The 20054-nt window shown below is 49.1% G+C and overlaps 1 protein-coding gene across 2 annotated transcripts in view; it reads left to right on the top strand.

Annotated features, from left to right (window-relative positions):
- The window catches only part of NUP62CL (nucleoporin 62 C-terminal like), a 325577-nt gene that overhangs the window by 120345 nt on the left and 185178 nt on the right, over positions 1-20054 (top strand). For both annotated transcript variants that reach the window (XM_086964653.1, XM_086964652.1), the window contains exon 3: positions 12386-12759. In XM_086964653.1, coding sequence (XP_086820779.1) covers positions 12386-12759 — 374 coding nt within the window. The remainder of the gene's footprint in view (positions 1-12385; positions 12760-20054) is intronic.

The following is a 20054-nucleotide window of genomic DNA, read 5'->3' as shown; positions in this document are numbered from 1 at the left end:
GAGTGGACAATGTTGGGAACAGGTTTTCCTCAATGTTGGCAATGACGGTAAAGGCCGTGAACGCCCTAGCGCGCTTGAGACGCTATAATAGACAATTGTGGGCACTCATAGCCCCATACCTGTCGGAATTGCCAGATTCATCCAAAGAGGAAGTAAAGAGGATTCTGCTAGATGGTGAAGCATCGGCGTCAGAAACTATAGACGAGCGATGGATATCGCTATGACAGGGTTCCGCCAGTTGGCTGGAGCAGCAGTCTTGCGGCTCCAAGGATGGCTAAAGGCAACCTCTTTCCGTCCTGAGGTGCAGACAAAGATTTTGGACAGGCCATATGATAGCCAGTTACTATTTGGCACAAAACATTGACGAAGCAGACACTGCGAGAGCTTTGGGCACTCTTCAGTATAAGAACCAGTCCTTTAGTAGAAATCGAGGAAGAGGACAGTCTTCCTACAGAGGAAATTATCAATACAAGTCTTCCTGCTCTTCAGGCTAGAGTAGACCGCAATACCAACAGCGCCAACAACAGCAAAACAAGCAATCCTTTTTTGGGAAGTCGTCCTTTCAAGGTAAAGGACAGCGGAAATAACAAAAATCTACGGCTGCTTCTACGAGAGATCTCGATTATGCTGCAAAAAGGAGCAATAGAGAGAGTACCTCCATCTCAGAAGGGAAAATGGTTTTATCCCTGCTTCTTTTTGATCCAAAAAAAAAAAGACAAGAAGTGGAAACCAATCTTGGACCTCAGGGACCTCAACAAATTCCTAAGAAGCAGTTGTTTCGCATGTTAACGATCCAGGAGTTCTTGCATCTACTGTAAGAGCAGGATTTTAGGGCGTCCCTAGACCTACAAGAACCTTACTTCCATTTCCCAATTCACAGTAATCACAAAAAGGTACTTGCGATTTGCAGTAGCGGGCAGACACTTGCAATTTCGCTTTCTGCCATTTGGGCTCAAGTCTGCACTTCGCATATTCATGAAATGTCGTACCCCGGTGGCGGCATATCTCAGACAGTGCCGTCACCAAGTCTTTCCGTATCTGATTGACTAGCTGATCAAGGCTCCATCCTTAGAAGACGCGTCCAGGGCTTCCAACGCCTGTTTAAAGCTTTTCGATTGCTTGGGTCTCACCCTCAATCAGGAAAAATCGGTCATACAACCTTCTCAGTACATCAGTTTCCTAGTTGCAACCCTGGACACACGGTCAGCAAAAGCTTTACCATCCAGAGAGAGGATGAACAAGCTCCTTGCACTAGCTGCTATAGTATCCTCGAAGAAAGTCTTGACAGTCCGCCTCTTCAAATCCCTCCTGAGGATGATGTCATCGGATATCCTCCTGATTCCTCACTGTCGACTACGAATGAGACCTCTACAGGAGGCGCTCTCGAAGCAGTGGGTCTAATGAACAGGGTAATTCGACGACCACATAAAAGTGAATCCTCAGATGGTCGGAGCCCTGCAATGGTGGATGTCATCTCAAAACCTGTCTCAAGGCTTGTCATTCCTGCTTCCGGCTGCTCCTCATGTTGTCACAACAGGCGCCTCTTTGGTCATCTTTTTAGAATTACTCTGACCTCCGGTTCCACGAACTTTGTGTCTCAGGCTGCGCACTGGACTTTCGCGCACCGTAACTTTCTTAGCTGCCTCTCTTCCTGCACGCGCCCCAGAGCGCCTGCCGCCGATCGTCTCCTCCGGCCTGCCGCCCATCGTCTCCTCCTGCCGGGCTGGTGCTCGGAGTAGGGACGGGCGAATCCTCCATCTTGGGCGGCTCCGGGGTCAGCGCTGCAGTGTTCCGGCCCCTCCCCCGACAAGCATATTAGGCGCCCTGCGGACAACGCACCTATCCTCACCCTCACTACAGATCTCCCGAGGCTTCGCCGGGAGCAACGCATCTTTTTAGAATTACACTGAACTCCGGTTCCACGAACTTTGTGTCTCAGGCTGCGCACTGGACTTTCGCGCACCGTAACTTTCTTAGCTGCCTCTCTTCCTGCACGTGCCCCACAGCGCTTGCCGCGGATCGTCTCCTCCTGCCGGGCTGGTGCTCAGAGTAGGGACGGGCGAATCCTCCATCTTGGGCGGCTCCGGGGTCAGCGCTGCAGTGTTCCGGCCCCCCCACCCCGACAAGCATATTAGGCGCCCTGCGGACAACGCGCCTATCCTCACCCTCACTACAGATCTCCCGAGGCTTCGCCGGGAGCAACGCATCTTTTTAGAATTACACTGACCTCAGGTTCCACGAACTTTGTGTCTCAGGCTGCGCACTGGACTTTCGCGCACCGTAACTTTCTTAGCTGCCTCTCTTCCTGCACGCGCCCCAGAGCGCCTGCCGCCGATCGTCTCCTCCTGCCGGGCTGGTGCTCGGAGTAGGGACGGGCGAATCCTCCATCTTGGGCGGCTCCGGGGTCAGCGCTGCAGTGTTCCGGCCCCTAACCCCCCCCCCGCCACTCCCCCTGACCCTCTCCCTCCATGTGTCCCTACATCTTGGCTAGTCAGCCCCGGCAGCGCAGCGGACGCGACGAAGGCGCGCCGAAGTTGCGCCTAAGTTAAGCCCATCTGCGCCCGTCCGCGACGGGCCGGGACCAGGGGCCATAGACTCTGCCCTTGATCTGGTCTACACTTCAGCTCAACTCTCTGCACATCCCGCCACTACCCCTCTCTCTCCTTCCCTATTGCATCGTTTAGACTCTCTTGGTATTCACGCTCCCCACTCCCCCTGTTCCCTCTTAGTCGCGCCTAGCTCGGCCCCCTCCACGTCTTCTACTCCCCCTGTCACTCGTCCCTCCCCTGGTCCTTCGGCAGCCACTGCCATTCTGCTTAACACTCGTTCTGCGGCCAAAAATCAAACGGCACTCTTTAATCTTCTCAACACTGATTCCCCTGACTTCTTATTCCTCACAGAAACCTGGTTCTCCACCGATTCTCTTCCAAATCTTTTGGCTATCCTCCCTGATACCTATTACGCCCTCCGAGCAGACCGCCCGGACGGCAAGGTTGGAGGGGGTGTGGCTATGATAATCCGCTCTTCCTTGAAATTCCAACTTCTTGCTCACCCCTCCATACCCAATGTAGACTACCTGGTGGCCCGTTCTCTCAATCTTCCCTCTCCTCTCACTGTTGTCCTTATCTACCGCCCCCCTCAAGCCATGCCGTTGTTCGTGGCTACCCTGCAGGATCTCTTGGCCACGCTGGTGGTTAACAACTGTTCGTTGCTACTACTTGGCGATTTCAACTTTTGGCCGGGTGACCCCAGGGAGGACTCATCGTCTAAAGACTTTTCCGCTACACTTCAGTGCCTTAACTTCACATCTCACGTCTCGGCTCCCACTCACATTCAGGGTCATATCCTCGTCCAAATTTGGTCATCACGCTGTAACGTTTCATCCACCTCCATCCTTCCCTGCGACTGGTCGGACCACTCCTTGATTTCATTCTCCATCCATTTGGGTCCAGCCGAGAAAGTCCCTCTACCCAAAAACATTCTGGCTCGTAGCTGGAACCAGACTGACCTTAACCTTCTCTCGTCTTCCTTGGCCTCTTCTGCCCCTGACCTGACCGACCTCTCTCTGGAAAGTCAGGCAGATGTCATCAGCACCTGGCTCTCCTCTTCCTGCGACCAGGTTGCCCCGCTCAAGAAGGTCAAATCTGTCCGTCCCTATGACGCGCACAAATGGTTCACCAGCGACCTTAAAATTCTTAAACTCGATCTTAGGCGCTCGGAACGCCATTGGAGACGGAACTATTGTCCCACTCTCCGGGCCAAATATAAATCTCTTCTCAACGTCTATAAAAGAGCCATTCTAGCGGCTAAAACCAAATACTTCACTGAGAGAGTGGTCCTCTCTGCCAATAAATCCCGTGAAATCTTCTCATTGTTCATAACCTCGCTACCTCTGATCGCACCTGCACGTCGCTTGTTCCTTCTCAGATTTTCTGTTCTTTACTGAATGACTATTTTATCGACAAGATCATTAACATCAAAGCCAACATCCCCATTGTGGCTCACCCTGATTTCTCTGGTTCCCTTCCTCTGCCCCCCTCTCCTCTGGTTCATTTTCAACCTATCTCTTCGGAGCTTTTCCTTGACTTGCTTGTTAAGGTTAAGTCTGGTTCTCCTGCAGACTTTGCTCCCGCACGGATTCTTAAAACCATCTTTACCAATTGCCCCGCTCCTCCTCTCACTCTCCTCAATGCTTCTCTGGGTTCGGGTTCTGTCCCTTCTTCTTTCAAATCCGCTATAGTTCTCCCAATTCTTAAAAAACCTGGTCTAGACCCCTCTCTTTCATCCAACTTCAGGCCTATCTCTTTGCTCCCTTTTTTGGGGAAGATCCTTGAAAGCCATGTTACTTCTTGCTTGTCCACCTACATCGAGGAGAATCATCTTCTGGCCTCCCACCAGGCGGGTTTTCGCCCAGGCCACTCCACTGAGGGAGTGGTCCTTGCGGTCCTGGACGAACTCAAGGGGAAAGCTGACAGCAATCCCCCCCCAAGCTCTGGTCCTCCTCGATTTGTCCGCTGCGTTTGACACGGTCGATCATGCCATCCTTCTCGATCGTGTCAGCGCAGCGGGCATCCAGGGCGCTGCCTTTTCCTGGATTGCGTCCTTCCTTCAAGGCAGGTCGCAAGCAGTTAACCTCTCCGGCTTCTCCTCCCCCCCCCCCCTCGTCCGGTCACCTGTGGGGTCCCTCAAGGCTCCTCCCTTTCCCCTCTTCTCTTTAATCTTTACATCCGTCCTCTTATCTCTTCCCTTCTCGAGCTGGGGGTCTCTGTGTATAACTACGCAGATGACCTCCAGCTCGTCTTTGATCTTTCCTCTCCTTCTGACTCCCTTCCCAAATTCTGTTCCACTTTAGTCTTTATTTCCCAGTGGATGAGCTTCAATCATTTGAAGCTCAACCCGGACAAGACAGAGCTAGTCCTCACGGGTGGTCCCTCTAATTCCTGGTCCCTGGCACACTGGCCCCTTTCCTTTGGTCCCCCTCCATCACCGGTTTCTTCTGTTCGGACCTGGGCATAAAGGTCAGCCATGACCTGTCCATGCATGCTCAAATCAGCTCCGTCGTGGCTTCCTGTTTTTTGTCTCTTCATTTAATCCGTAAGATTTCCCGTTTTTTTTCTGTAGACTCCCTCAAAACCATCGTCTTGGCTCTCATCATCTCTCGCCTTGACTATGGGAATGGCCTGTACGTAGGCATCCCCGCCTATGAAACCCGCCGCCTTCAGGCCATTCAAAACCAGGCGGCCCGCCTTATCCTCCGCCTACCTAAATCTTCTCACATCACCCCTGCACTCAAATCTAAGATCCTACTTCAAACTAGCCTGCTTGGCCTTTCGGGCGCACGCTCGCTCCGCCCCCCTCTTCATCAATGCCCTCATCACTTCTCACACCCCCAGCCGGACTCTCTGCTCCTCTTCGCTCTCTCTTCTCCACGTCCCCCGCTTTCGCAAATCTCGCACAGGGGGCACCTGTTTCTCGGTTCTTGCCCCCCGGTTCTGGAACACTCTGCCTCTCTCCATTCGTTCCATCCCCATCTACACCCATTTCCGCAAGGCCCTCAAAACTTTCCTGTTTTCTCAGGCGTTCCCCAGTTAGTCCCCTTGGGTCCCCTCTGTGAGTCTGGATGAGTCCTCAGTGCCAGGAAGCCGCTTGGCCGCAGTGCGCTTTATTAAGTTTCTTTTTCATTTAATTTCATTTTCATTTCAAGGCTGGGGAGTTTTTCTGCAAGAGCTACAGATAAGCGGGAAGTGGTCTCCTATGGAGAAGAAACTACATATCAATCTGCTCGAACTGCGGGCAGTCTTCCTGGCCCTTCAAGCTTTCCTGCCAAGAATCAAACCTTCCCTGGTGCTCGTCCGAACAGACAACACCACGACTATGCACTACCTCAACAAACAGGGAGGGACACGCTCGCTGATGCTCTCTCGCGAGTCGCAGAAAATCTGGAATTGACTCATACTCCACTATGTAACCCTAAGGGCGGAATATGTCCCAGACACGGACAATGTGCTCGCCGACGTGTTGGGTAGGCAGAAAACATCGTCACACGAGTGGGAGCTAGAGCAACAAATTATAGACCAGATCTTCTCCAGATGGGGCACGCCGCAAATCCATCTATTTGCGGCGAGAATGAACGCCAAATGCCCACACTTCGCAAGTTGGCATTCCCAGTCAGGGTCTCTAGGGAATGCATTTTCCATCGCATGGCGCAACGTGTTTGCGTACGCCTTTCCACCGTTCCCGATGCTTCCCAGAGTCCTCAGGAAAATTTAGGTGGAGCCTTGTACTCTAATTTTAATAGCCCCAACTTGGCCGGGGCAACATTGGTTCACAGAGCTCCACAGTCTATCCCTGAAGCCGCTGATCCACCTGCGGCACCATCCATGTCTGCTCACAATGAACTACAATCAAGTTCAACATCCGGATCTGAAGTCTCTCAGGTTAGCTGCCGGGCTCCTGAGTTCCGAGAGTTCCACAGTCTAAATATTCCACAAGACTGTGTAGAGACATTCTTGCCATAGCAAGGGCGGATAGCACGACCAAAACGTATTTCCTGAAATGGAAGCGTTTTTGTGTTTGGTGTGCAGATCAAGGCATTCGGCTTTTCTCCTCCTCACCAGAGCAAATCTTACCTTATATATTACATTTGGCACAGTGGGGCCCAGCCCACTCCTCCATTAAAGTACACTTAGCAGCAATATCTCGTTATAAAAGGACTTCAACGAGTCAATCTCTCTGGGCAAGCAGGTTTATTAAGCAATTTCTAAAAGGATTATACAGATCTTTCCCGCCAGTAAGGATGTTGCCACCCACCTGGCATCTCAATGTGGTTCTTAACCAGCTCATGAAGCATCCGTTCGAACCAGTACACAGAGCTGACCTAAAGTATGTCTCGTGGAAAACAGCACTCCTCCTGGCGCTCACATCTGCAAGGAGGGTCAGTGAGCTACAGGCATTTTCAATCCAGGATCCTTTTCTACAGTTTTAAAAACGACAGAGTATTATTATTATTATTATTATTATTATGTTTCTTATATAGCGCCTGAATCGGCCCCCGAAGGGGTATCTCCGCGCTTGCCTTGGGAACCCGTCCTGGCTTTTCCCTGTGAGATAGCCCCTACAGGGCATCCCCAAGTTGAAAGCCAGGCATCCCGCCGCGGGGGAGGCCGTTGTGGAGATTAAGCAAGCTTAATGCCCAGAGTTGCAGAGTGTGAACCCATGATTAGGTCAGGCACCGAAGCGAGAATTATCGAGTCCATGGACATTTGAGCTCAAGACCCTGCCGCGTCGGGAATTGAACCCTGGTCCCGGGTCTGACCTCTGCTTCAGGGTCTGCCTGCTCTAACCAGTGAGCCACACTTCTCCACAGAACCTCTCCTGAGAACCAATCCTAGGTTTATCCCAAAAGTCCTGTCGGTCTTCCACCTAAATGAATCTGTGGTTCAGCGTTCCTTCTTTCCAAACCCAAGCACGGCAGCTGAGAGATCGCTACATTCTTTGGATCTCTAACGATGCTTGAAGTTTTACATTGACAAAACGAAAACATTCAGGAAATCTAACCAGCTATTCGTAGCTTACAGCAGACCTAGGAAAGGTCTACCACTTACCAAGCAGAACATCTCCAGATGGATTTCTGCAGCCATTGCTTTCTGTCATGACCAAGCTGGACAGCCATTGCATTCCAAAGTGAGAGCGCACTCCACGAGAGCTATGTCCACTTCTATGGCTCTCTTTGCAGGAGCGCTAGTCTTTGACATTTGCAGGGCGGCAACATGGAAGTCGCTGCATACCTTCACTAGGCACTACTGCCTGGATACAGAGCTGATGCATGATGCAGCAGTAGGACAAACAGTGTTATGCCATCTATTTCAGTAAGGTGAGCCTTACTCCGTTCCTCCATCCTACTCTGATATGCACATTTCTTTACTAATACTTACTGTGGATGTCTAATGATGGTTCATGCTCACATGATGTGTATCATCTAAGGACTTGTATATGCTGTTCCATCAGAAATTTGCACTCTGCATTGCTTGCTACTCTGATTCAGGCATGTGAATCTATGAAAGACACCCATAATACTGGATAAGAAATGCGTTACTTACCTGTAACTGCAGTTATCCAGTATTGGTGTCTTTCATAGATTCACATGCAACCCTCGCGCCTTCCCTGGAAGGACTCACCTAATTCTCTCAGTACCACGCCTACTTAGCTTAGTGCGTACGAAAATCTGAAGGACTGAGGCTCCTGACTGGAAGGTTCTAGAGGGAGGTGGCAGCTGATTGGCTCTTCTCTATAGTTTGGTCCTTTTTACAATAGGACATGGATATGTTACTAAGGTGAGGCCTCTAGGCCTACTATTCTCTATGTATGTCTATAGGACATTACTTTTCTATGTACCGGAGACTCCCGTCTCGACGACTGGGAATGATTCAGGCATGTGAATCTATGAAAGACACCAATGCTGGATAACTGCAGATACAGGTAAGTAACGCATTTCTTGCCTACACTTTTCTGCCTCTCTCCCTCCTTCCATTTTTGGTTCGGAAGCTCAGACAAACATCGCTCACACTGATTTTGGTGGCTCCCACATGAGCCCGTCAACTGTGAGTCACCACACTCTTGGAACTATCCGTGGTTCCACATCAAAAGTTGCTTCTCAATTCCAGCCTTCTCACTCAGAACCATGGGTAAATCAGACACCCAAACCCCAAGGAGCGAAGTATAGTGAGTTGGCTCCTGAAGTCATAGAGTTTGGATACTTAAATTTTGTCCCAGATTGTATGACTATTCTTAAAGAAGCAAGAAAGCCTACCACCAGAGCATGTTATGCAGCAAGATGGAAAATATTTGTTGTATATTGTAGCAACAACAATATTTATCCACTAGATGACTCTATTCAAAATATTATTTGTTACCTTTTGCATCTAAAACGATCTGGTCTAGCCTACAAATCCATTCAATTGCACCATACAGCAGTAGCCGCATATTTGCAAAACAGACAACATTTATCTTTGTTCAAGGTTCCAGTAACTAAAGCCTTTATGGAGAGCCTGAAAAGAGTTATACCACCCAAAATACTTCCTACATCAGTTTGGAATCTGAACATTGTGCTTGCAAGACTCATGGGTCCACCTTTGGAGCCATTACACAATTTTCCATTACAATTTCTTTCATGGAAGGTTGCATTCCTCAATGTTATCACTTCATTACGGAGAGTTGGTGAGCTACAGGCATTAACCTTAGAAGAACCCTTCTTTGAGCTTCATAAAGATAGAGTTCTTCGCACCAACCCAACATTCCTTCCAAAAGTAGTTTCTGCTTTTCATATTAACCAATCAGTTGAGTTACCGGTGTTCTTTCCTCAACCTTATTCAGTAGCAGAAATGGCTCATATCTGGAGAGCGTTTTTTTATACTATATTGAAAGAAGACATTTTCGTAAGACAAAGCAACTGTTTGTTGCATTTGCTACACCTCACAAAGGCAATCCTATCTCTACATCTGGTACTTTTAAAATGGGATTGTTAAATGCACTCAAACTTGCTATGCTAAAAGAACTTTATCTATACCTCCTAGAGGACATTCCACTCATAAAATAGGAGCATGCATGGCCTTTTTAGGTAACATTCCTATAGCTGACATTTGTAAGTCAGCAACCTGGTCCCCACCACACACATTTACTAAATATTGTGTGGTAGAAAAAAAAGTAGAAGATTCTTTATTGCGTGATTGATAACAATCTTTGCAATTGAGCTAAGAATACAGAAGAAAGCACCATTACAAAGCACATCAAAACAACTCATTTCATTTCAATTAAGTTTGTTTAAAAAACATTTAAAAATTAACAATGTGTTTTTACTTTTATTTTAGTACTATTTACTGCAAATGAAGATTGTAAAATCTCTTTAAGCAAACCTGATGTGTTAGCACGTCAGCCGCTTTGGGAGACTACTGCTATATAATCTATGCAAAGCATGTGTACCTACAGCACACATGCCTCGAACGGATTATGTTACTTACTGTGTAAGCTTCTGTTCTTGGCATGTAGAGCTATAGATTTACATGCCTCCTCCCACCTCTCCGGGCACCTGTAGTTGTTGCAGATCTCATAATTTACATTACAAACGCATGAACATGTCTATTTTCAGTTACTTACTCCATTCTCACCCTCTTGCGGGAAAAAAATCTATCAGTGGAGTCGATGCCCATGCGCAATATCACCGAAAGGAGGAGTCCCCCCTACTTTGTGACTGGGTAAGACTTCTTCAAAGAAAAACAACTTGCAAACATCTGGACCCAATACTAGCTAGCAGGAGTATGCAAAGCATGTGAATCTACAGCTCTACATGCCAAGAACAGATGCTTGCAGGGTAAGTAACATAATCTTATTTATGTATTACAACATTCTGTACTAGTGGATACATCATTCTCTGCCAAAATGTTTGGTGCCTTAGACACCATGTTTTTCAGACTCTTCTTAAAGCACTGCGTTGGACCGTGTTTTGTCAGTAAAGTGTTCTACAATTCGTTTGCTGTACTTCACTTATTCATATTGCAGAGCTATATGTGACAAGTTTATTACCCATCATTTTCAGCTCATAAACTGTTTTTGCATTTTGTTCAAAAGCCAAGGAGAGAGTGTGTGAAGACTGTTGAATAAAGCGTAACTACCCTTTTCTAGTGAATGGAAGATCCTTTCTATTTGTGTCAATGGTATTTTGATTGTGTTTTTGATAATTAATAATTGCTAAATCAGGGCGTTGAGGAGGTTTCAGGCTTGTCAAAGTTGAAAAGTCTAGCTCCAAAAATTAGAACCAGATTTCTGTAAGGGATATTAGGCTTATCCTTGCCAGTCTGGGGTAAGTGGACTTAATTACTTGAGGAAAATTGCATATCATATTTAAATGCACCAAAACAACAAATATGACAAGAAACACGTAATTGTAGACCAGTATGAATGATAATCCAGTAGCCTAGGTATGCCATGACATGGGATCTCATCAACTTTACATGTTGGCCAGTGTGAAAGAACGATCATATTCAGCAAAACACTATTCATTCTTTTAAATATATCAAGTACTGGAGAGTTACCCCTTGCAGTTTCTTGTCATTGTATTGGTTGAGGAGTATGGCTTTCTCTGTTTGGGCATCGGGCCCTGCGGATGTCCTGAAAAGCGAGAACTGTTGGTCATCGGAGTCCTGCGGATGACCTGAATAACGAGAACAGTTTCAAAGACACTTTCTTAATTCATTTTGTGCTTTCAATTAAGTGGTGTTACATCAAACAAATGATGGACGGGATGCTGACAATGCAAACATTCTCCCTTAGTCAAAAGATCAGGGTTAAATCCATTGTTCTTTTGCCCACTACGCCACCCCAGTTTTGACCCAGCCATATGCAAATCAGTCTTGACCCAGTGCCCCATGGGAACAGTCCAGACCGAACTGCTAGGCCAGGTCCTCCCTGGACCGGAAACCAGCATCCTGGGAGCGGGTTCAGGATATGTCACCCTTCTTAAGCCAGGCTAGCTTATCCAGTGGCACAGTGAGCAAGAGACCCACTTCCCAGATCTCTGTACTGGGGTGAATGTATGAGCCTGAAACCGGTCCTAGGATGCTTGTTTCCAGTCCAGGGAGGACCTAGCCTGGCAGTTTGGGCTGGACTGTTCCCATTGGGCGCAGGGTCAAGACTGATTTGCATATGGCTGGGTCCAAACTGGAATGGCATGGTGAGCAAAAAAACTATGGATTTAGGCCCAGATCTCTGTACTGGGGTGAATGTATGACATTGTTCTGCATTCTGTCCATCTATTGTTCTTTTTGCATTTCAATTAAGTAATTTCCTACTTGGTGACTAAAATAAAGGGACAACTGCATGCAATTAAGGTAGCTTCACCAACACACTCGCAAGCCTTTTGGCTGACAAAACATACACAGTTTGTTGAAACGCGAAAATTATCTGGTTTCTCGCTTGCATACATAATATAAAGAATCTGAACTTTGTTAATTCTAGTGTTCATGTTGGATCTGCAGCTAGGGCAAAAAAAATGGTAACACCCAGGTTGTCGCGTGAGCAGAATAATTTAAAAGTGATGCCTTGAAGGATCTCTGCTATGTGTTGTAGAGCTGTTCTATAAAGAACTCTGCTGAATGTGATATGTGAAAACCTAAAATAAAAACGCTTTGGTGTACCTGCATACTAATTTAGTTTGAGCCAACTTAGTACTCCCTAATGTGTACTTTGAGTTGAAACATATATTCTATATGATTCGGATAATTTGTAGCTAAAGTGTGCACAATCTTGAAGCAGATTTGAAACATTTTTGAATGGCTATAAGTGGAATAAAAGTATTGATCTCCACATATGCTTTTTTTTTTTATTTGTTTAGGTCAAATACACCTAAATTGAATTTGGGAGGTACTAATGCCTCGCAGCCCACTGCACCGCTAGGTGGTTTTGGGCTCTCCACTAATGCAGCACCCAGCTCAATGCAAGCCAGTCAGACTACTGCTCCCACTGGCTTTTCATTTGGTGCCCCTGCTGCCACCACCCAGCCTGCTGCCCCACCAGCTGCAACAGGAGGCTTTTCTTTCTCAAATGCGATGTCTGGGAACCCCTCCGGTTTTGGAATGAACGCCACTAGTACTGCAGCTCAGCCAGCAACTGCAACAGGCTTACCCTTTGGCGTCCCTACCCCAGCTTCTACAGGAGTATCGAGTGCACAGCCAGCAGCTACTTTCAGTCTCGGCGGGCAGTCCACGGGTAAGTATCCACAGTGCCTTTTTCTCATTTGTGTTATGGTGTGCTTCCAAGGTTCATTGGTTTCGTCTCAAGGCCTTCTAGCAGCATTTAATCTCAATCTTGCAAAGATAATCCTGGTTCGTTGAGGTTAACTTCATCTACATGTGCACCACTAATGATTACGAACTGTCTGCAGGCTCATTGATACGGGGAGGACTTTAGGAATCACCCCTACGTTTGGGAGCGACCCAAAACCTATAATTGTTACTGCATGCTTGGCCTGGGGAGCTGGAGTCAAGGCTGGATAGATCCCCTTGAGGCCCCAAGAGTGTCTCTGCAAAGCAGTAGAGTTACTGTTTCAGGAAACGCCCGGGATCAGAACTTAACAAACTGTTGCCAGACTCTAAAAGAAGAGAACTTGCATGCATAAAGGAAAACTATTATGTGGATGGTATAGCGAACAAGTTACAAGCTTTCTAGCTGTTGACGAGAAGGTTTTTGTTAAAAATTGTAGCTTTTATTGTTGCAAAACATTACAGAGATAACATTGAAAGAGAATGTGCCCTAGACTTACGTTTTTTAAAAAAATGACTGCTTGTATCTTTAGGACCCTTTACCGTGTATTAACAACCAAGTGAAGATTTAATTAACCTCTTAACTGCCCCTATGATGTAAATATATCTAATGAAAAGGTGTCCCTGCAAGCCCTCCTGGCCTAAATATTCGTTATGAAGTTATTTGCGCCTGGACCTAGAATTTTTACATTTCTTTCTGTCGTCTGGGTTTAGGGGAAGGGCGTTCGCTTGTGCCCGATCCCATCTGGGTAAAGTGACCTGCTGCTAAGTTCAAGGCTGCCTTATCGATATGCATGTGATGTCACCTGTTTCATCACAGGCACTGCAGAAGAAACAAGAGTGATTCCCTTTTTGTCCAGATATCAAAAAAATTAGATTGTTAATAAAATGTAATACTTAATAAAGGGTCTCTTTTCATCCACTGCTCCTATAATGTTCAGCGAAGACCACTCAACTGGTCAGCTGGATAATCTGTCAGGATGGACCCCTTCTGCATTGTGTGGCCCTTTAGCAGTAAACATTAGACTCCCACATCCCCCTTGTTAATCCGTTTCAGTCCCAGTCTGCCACAGGAGATTAGGATTCCTTTGTTTTCCCAGGTCCCTCTCCAGAATCCAAACTGGTAGGCAAACCTGTGACTGAGGAAAAGGGCAAATACATCGCCGGCTCCTTGCAGCACTTCCTGCCGCCCTTCTGTTCCTGCTGCCCGTCGCCGTTCCTGCGCGGTCTGTGCTACGGGGGCTCTGGGCTGGAGACGGGGGCAGTTTGCAGAGGTTACATGGTCACACTGCACCCGGGATGTCCCGGACAATGCTGGCACTCTCGACGTGGCTTGCCAGGGGTGACGACTTCCCTTGTAAACTCTTGGCTCGTTTAGTTGAGCCCTTACACAGGTTGTCATGCAAGCGCTGTGACCAGCACCTCACAGGGACCCTTTTTACCTTAGGCCAGCGCAGGAAATGCTGGCGTCCGTCAGCCCTGGGTGAATGTGGCTTCAGGCAGGATGCACCCCCTCGGGATGAAATGCTGCTATCCAGTGGCAGCGCGCCCTCCAAGGCTTTTTGTGAAGTCCTTGAAAGCGAGGGAGCCCCGGACACCTCACCGCCAGCACAGCAGCCCGGAGCACTGACAGAGAGAGCGGCTCCTCCTGCAGGACACCAAGCAGTGCCCCCTCCTTAACCTTTTACGCCAGCAGGCCTGCTTTCCTCAAGAGATTTATAATGAAACCACTGCTGCTCCGAGGTGCTGTGAGGCTCTTGCACATTTTCCCTCGTTTTGGCTGCCTACGCTCTCGTGACTTAATCTCCACCCGATCGAGTTAAAAAAAAAATCACACACACTGAGAAGTCGTTCAATTATCCGTCGTGTTACGCACAACAGATAAATCACAAAAGCTGTTTGTGATTGTTCGGTTGTTCTACGTCCCTCAAGTCGATATTCTAGAGTACCAGCCTTCAAGGCAAGTGACTTGAATGTTTTGTCAGCTTCTGTGTGCATGCGCGAGTCCTTGTGTCTGTGCATGTGCTTCTGTGTGTATGAATGTGTGATTTGTAGGTGTGGCTCTGTGTGTGTGGGGCCCTGTGTGTGTGTGGGGGGCGGGCTTTGTGTGTGTGTGTGTGTGTGGGGCTATGCGTGTGTGTGAGGCTCTGTGTGTGTGGGGGGCTCTGTGTGTGGGGGGGGCTGGTGTGTATGTGTGGCTCTGTGTGTGTGTTTGTGGTTCTGTGTGATTTGTGGGTGTGGCTCTGTGTGTGGGTTTGTGTGGGGGGCTGTGTGTGTGTGGGGGGGGCTCTGTGTGTGTGGCTCTGTGTGATTTGTGTGTGTGGCTCTGTGTGTGTGGCTCTGTGTGTGTGGCTCTGTGTGTGTGGCTCTGTGTGTGTGGCTCTGTGTGTGTGGCTCTGTGTGTGTGGCTCTGTTTGTGTGGCTCTGTGTGTGTGTGTATGGGGGGCTCTGTGTGTGGGGCTCTATGTGTGTGTGGGGGGCTCTGGTGTGTGGGGCTCTGTGTGTGTGGGGGGGGCTCTGTGTGTGGGGCTATGTGTGTGTGTGAGGGGCTCTGTGTGTGGGGCTATGTGTGTGTGGGGGGCTCTGTGTGTGGGGCTCTGTGTGTGTGTGTGTGGGGCTCTGTGTGTGTGTGGGGGGGGCTCTCTGTGTGTGTGGGGCTCTGTGTGTGTGGGGCTCTGTGTGTGTGGGGCTCTGTGTGTGTGTGGGGCTCTGTGTGTGTGGGGCTCTGTGTGTGTGGGGCTCTGTGTGTGTGGGGCTTTGTGTGTGTGTGGGGGGCTCTGTGATTTGTGGGTGTGGCTCTGTGTGTGTGTGGCTCTTTGTGTGTGGGTGGGGCTCTGTGTGTGTGGGGGGCTCTGTGTGTGTGGCTCTGTTATTTGTGTGTGTGGCTCTGTTATTTGTGGGCGTGGCTCTGTTATTTGTGGGCGTGGCTCTGTTATTTGTGGGCGTGGCTCTGTTATTTGTGGGCGTGGTTCTGTTATTTGTGGGGGGCTCTGTGTGTGTGTGGGGGGCTCTGTGTGTGTGGGGGGGGCTCTGTGATTTGTGGGTGTGGCTCTGTGTGTGTGTGGCTCTTTGTGTGTGGGTGGGGCTCTGTGTGTGGGGGGCTCTGTGTGTGTGGGGGGCACTGTGTGTGGCTCTGTGTGGGGCTCTGTGTGTGTGGCTCTGTGTAGGTGTGTCTGGGGCTCTGTGTCTGTGTGTGGCTCTGTGTGTGTGTGTCTGGGGCTCTGTGTCTGTGTGTGGCTCTGTGTGTGTGTGTCTGGGGCTCTGTGTGTGTGGCTCTGTGTGCGTGTGTGGCTCTGTGTGTGTGTCTCCCTATGTGTCTGTGTGTGTGTGTGGCTCTGTGTGTGTGTCTCCCTATGTCTGTGTGTGTGTGTGTGTGGGTGCAAATGCAACAGGTCTCGCATTTGTGAGAGATTAACCTATTACCCCAGTATTGGAACTTTCATAGATTCCCATGCTTTGTATCATTCCCCGTCGTCGGAATGGGAGTCTCGGTAACAAAAATACCATAGCTGTAGGTACAAAAGACAATGGAAAAAGGCCTAGGCCTCATTCCCTTTTGTAGCATATCACCCTCTTTGTGAAAAAAAGAGACCAAACTTTGGCCTCAGCCAATCAGAAGTGCCTCACCACTTAGAACCTTCCTGAAGGAACCTCAGAGCCTCAGATTTTCTACCGCACGTTGTGCTAGGGAGTCTCCTTTGAGCTCTGCTCAACTTCTACTCTTCTAAAGGATTTCTTCAGGATTTTGCTACAGGATTTTTCTTCAGATTCTCTTCAGGATTGTTCCTACCTTCCAGGATGTCGGAAATTGAGAAGAAAAAAGCCCTTTTCAAGCCTTGTTCCTCCTGTGGCAAGAAAAGGCTTTTTGTGGAGGATAAGCATAAGGACTGCATTTATTGCCTCTATCCGGACCACCAGGCTGCTGACTGTTCAATCTGTCGCACTTTTTCTGCCAAGACCCTCCGGGACCGTGAGGGTAGGCTCCTGACATGGCTGCAAAAGCTTAAATCAAGGAAGGATACTGTCTCCAGTGACAGTGAGGATGCTGGATCGATGTCTTCTACAAGAAGGTCAGTGAAAAGGGGTAGGGGTTCCCCTTCTACTTCGGTGGGAAGATCTTCTAAGGCCTCAAAAAAGACCCCCAGTGAGTCTGAGAGCCCAGGTCCCAGCAAATCTCCTCACGGAAGTGCAAAGGAGAGGGATGGACCTTCTACGCCTTCTACAGGTGAGAAGACTGCCACAGCCTTCAAAACACCTTCTTGCCAGTCTTCTGAGAGGACTTCTAGGTCCTCGACGACGAAGACGTCGACAGCGGGAGGCCCGTCGACGAGAACATCGAAGACTCCGTCGACTGGAGGTTCGTCGACGTCGCGACCGTCGACGGCGGAGTCCTCGCCGTCGACGGAGAAACTGAAGACGCCGACAACGAAGGTACCAGCTTCAAAGGTGTCGACGAAGGAGCCGTCTAAGACCCCGTCAACGACTAAGGCCCCGTCGACGTCGAAGGTCCCGTCGACGACGAGAGCCCCGTTGACGACGAAAGCCCCGTCGACGACGAAAGCCCCGTCGACGACTACGACGACGGTGTCGACGGCGAGAGTCCCGTCGACGACGATGATGACGGTGTCGACGACTGCGGTCTCTTCGACGAGGGCGTCGACGACTACTACAGTGACTATGACAACGGCTGGCGTGTCGACAGTTTCATCGTCAACGACGACCACGACCCCTATCTCGACGGCGTATATACAACCGTCGACTACGGAACCCACAATATTGTCCACAGAAAAGCAAATTACCATTTCGGTGACGCGGATCACGCCAGAGATGACTTCTCCAAGGACGGTGTCCCCTCTGTTACCTACCATGCTCCTTCAAGAGGGAGAATCAGAGGAGGATGAACAAGATGCATATAGCTATGCCAATAGTCCTTCCCAACTATTTGTCAAATGCCAGGACACTGACTCGGAGGGCGAATACGGCCACGAGGAACATGGTCATAGTCAGCAGCAGCAGCTGCCACCTGAACAGGAAATGGTTTCAGTACCAACATCTTTCCTGCAAGATCTACATAAGATGCTACAGCACTATAAGTCTAAGGCCAGTAGACCTCTGCCAAATACATCAACGCCTGCTACACCTTCAAGGCTTCAGGCTTCATTAGTGCCACCTACTTTCTCGGCTCCAACTTCTCCACAGCCTCAAGCGTCCGTCCACCAGGATTCCTCTGGCTTGCCAGGGACTCATGATGTTGATGAATCCTCGGATGAGGACCAGCAATCGGATCATGTCTCTAATCCCGACACGGAATATGATGAATACGTTATTGACAATCCCGCATCGCCAAATCCGGACCCGGCGGACTCCCCGCCAGCGGATGTTGGGGGCTTCCATCAGCTGATGGAGAGAGCGGCGGCAAGATTTAAATTGGCAATGCCTAAAGTTACAACAGATTGTTTCTTATATGACTTTAAGGAACCCTTTCGAAAGACTGCCAGGTCTATTCCTATCGTGGATCACCTATGGAAAGAGGGCTTAAAGACAATGCAACACCCGGCGACGGTGGTCCCGGTGCTACCGCGTTTGGAAAAAAAGTACAAAGCGACCGATGATGCCCCTGCGGCCTTGACAGGTCATCCAAGGCCAGACTCTGTGATCTTGCAGGCAGCGCAGAGGAAATCGCGCAACCCTTCGGCACCACTGACAACTCCTCCGGACAAGGAAGGGCGGAGGTTAGATAACGTGGGAAAAAGATTCTCATCGATGGCAAGTTTGCTAGTGCGAGCGGCTAATTCCTTAGCGATCCTGGGCAGGTACGACCGTCAACTCTGGTGCGATATCACCCCGTACCTTGACCAGCTACCTCCTGAATCTATGTCGGAGGCAAAGAAGATTTTACAGGAGGGAGAGGCGACGTAGATGGAAATCATCGATTGTGCAATGGATATTGCAACTACTGCATTCCGTTCACTGGCGGGAGCAGCAGTACTCCGTCGCCAAGGATGGCTTAAAGCTACTTGGTTCCGGCCCGAGGTCCAGAATAAAGTCTTGGATCTCCCCTTTGATGGAGAAGCACTGTTCGGCAAACTTATTGACGACACCCTGCAGGATATTAAAAGGGACACAGAGACCGCTAGGTTTCTAGGAACACTTCAGTACAGAAAGTCTCCTTTCAAGGGATCCAGAGGCAGGGGTGGTACTTATAGAGGATCCTTCCAACAACAACGATATTCCAACACAGGATCCGGTTCCCAACAACACCGTCAGTCTTACCAGCAGCGGCAAGGCCAGTCTTCCAACTACTCCAGGCCTTACGGCAAAGGAAAGCAAGGGGCACGAGGACGAGATTCGTCCAAGCGCCAATAGCGGCCTTCTGGCTCTTCCTACTGGACCCTCCTCCAGGAAGTCATCAGTTGGAGGCAGGGTCAACAAATACCTTCACAACTGGTCCCTGATAACATCGGACCGTTGGGTGCTCAACATCATTCGGAAAGGGCATACCTTAGAGTTCACACAAGTTCCTCCACCCAAGCCCCCGGCAGCCACTCCTTCAAAACACCAGCGTCTCCTTCGGCTCGAAGTTCAACAAATGCTCCGAAAAGGGGCGATAGAGCCAGTTCCATCGAACCAAAGAGGCCAAGGATTGTATTCCAGGTTCTTCCTGGTGAAGAAGACGCTCGACAAGTGGCGCCCCATTTTAGACCTCAGGGTGCTAAACACCTATCTCATTTCTCTGTCCTTCCGGATGGTGTCCCTCCAGGACATTTTGAAGCTGATCAGCCCGGGGGATTACATGGCCACGCTCGATCTCGAGGATGCCTATTTTCACGTTCCGATTCACCCAGCGCACAGAAGGTTTCTGCGATTCACAGTAGCCAAGAGCCATTACCAATTCAGGGTTTTACCCTTTGGACTCCGCTCAGCCCCAAGAATATTCACAAAGGTATTGGCGCCAGTAGCAGCTTTCCTGCGAAGGCACAAGTTTCAGGTCTTCCCCTATCTGGACGACTGGTTACTAAAAGCTCCATCCAGAGAAGCAGCGCTACGGGCGGTTCAAGCATGTACCAATTTATTTCAGAACCTGGGTCTCACTCTAAACGACGATAAATCTTGCCAGATCCTGTCCAGGAGAGCTCGGTTTCTGGGAGCCATCTTGGACTCAAAGCTTTCACAAGCTTTTCCTACTCTGGAAAGGAGGCAGAAATTACAAACCATGGCCCAAGACTTACAAACAAGAAAGTC

This window comes from Lissotriton vulgaris, chromosome 4_1, assembly GCF_964263255.1.
Source record: "Lissotriton vulgaris chromosome 4_1, aLisVul1.2, whole genome shotgun sequence".
NCBI classification, from domain to species: domain Eukaryota; kingdom Metazoa; phylum Chordata; class Amphibia; order Caudata; family Salamandridae; genus Lissotriton; species Lissotriton vulgaris.
This window is presented reverse-complemented; position numbering and strand designations above follow the sequence as displayed.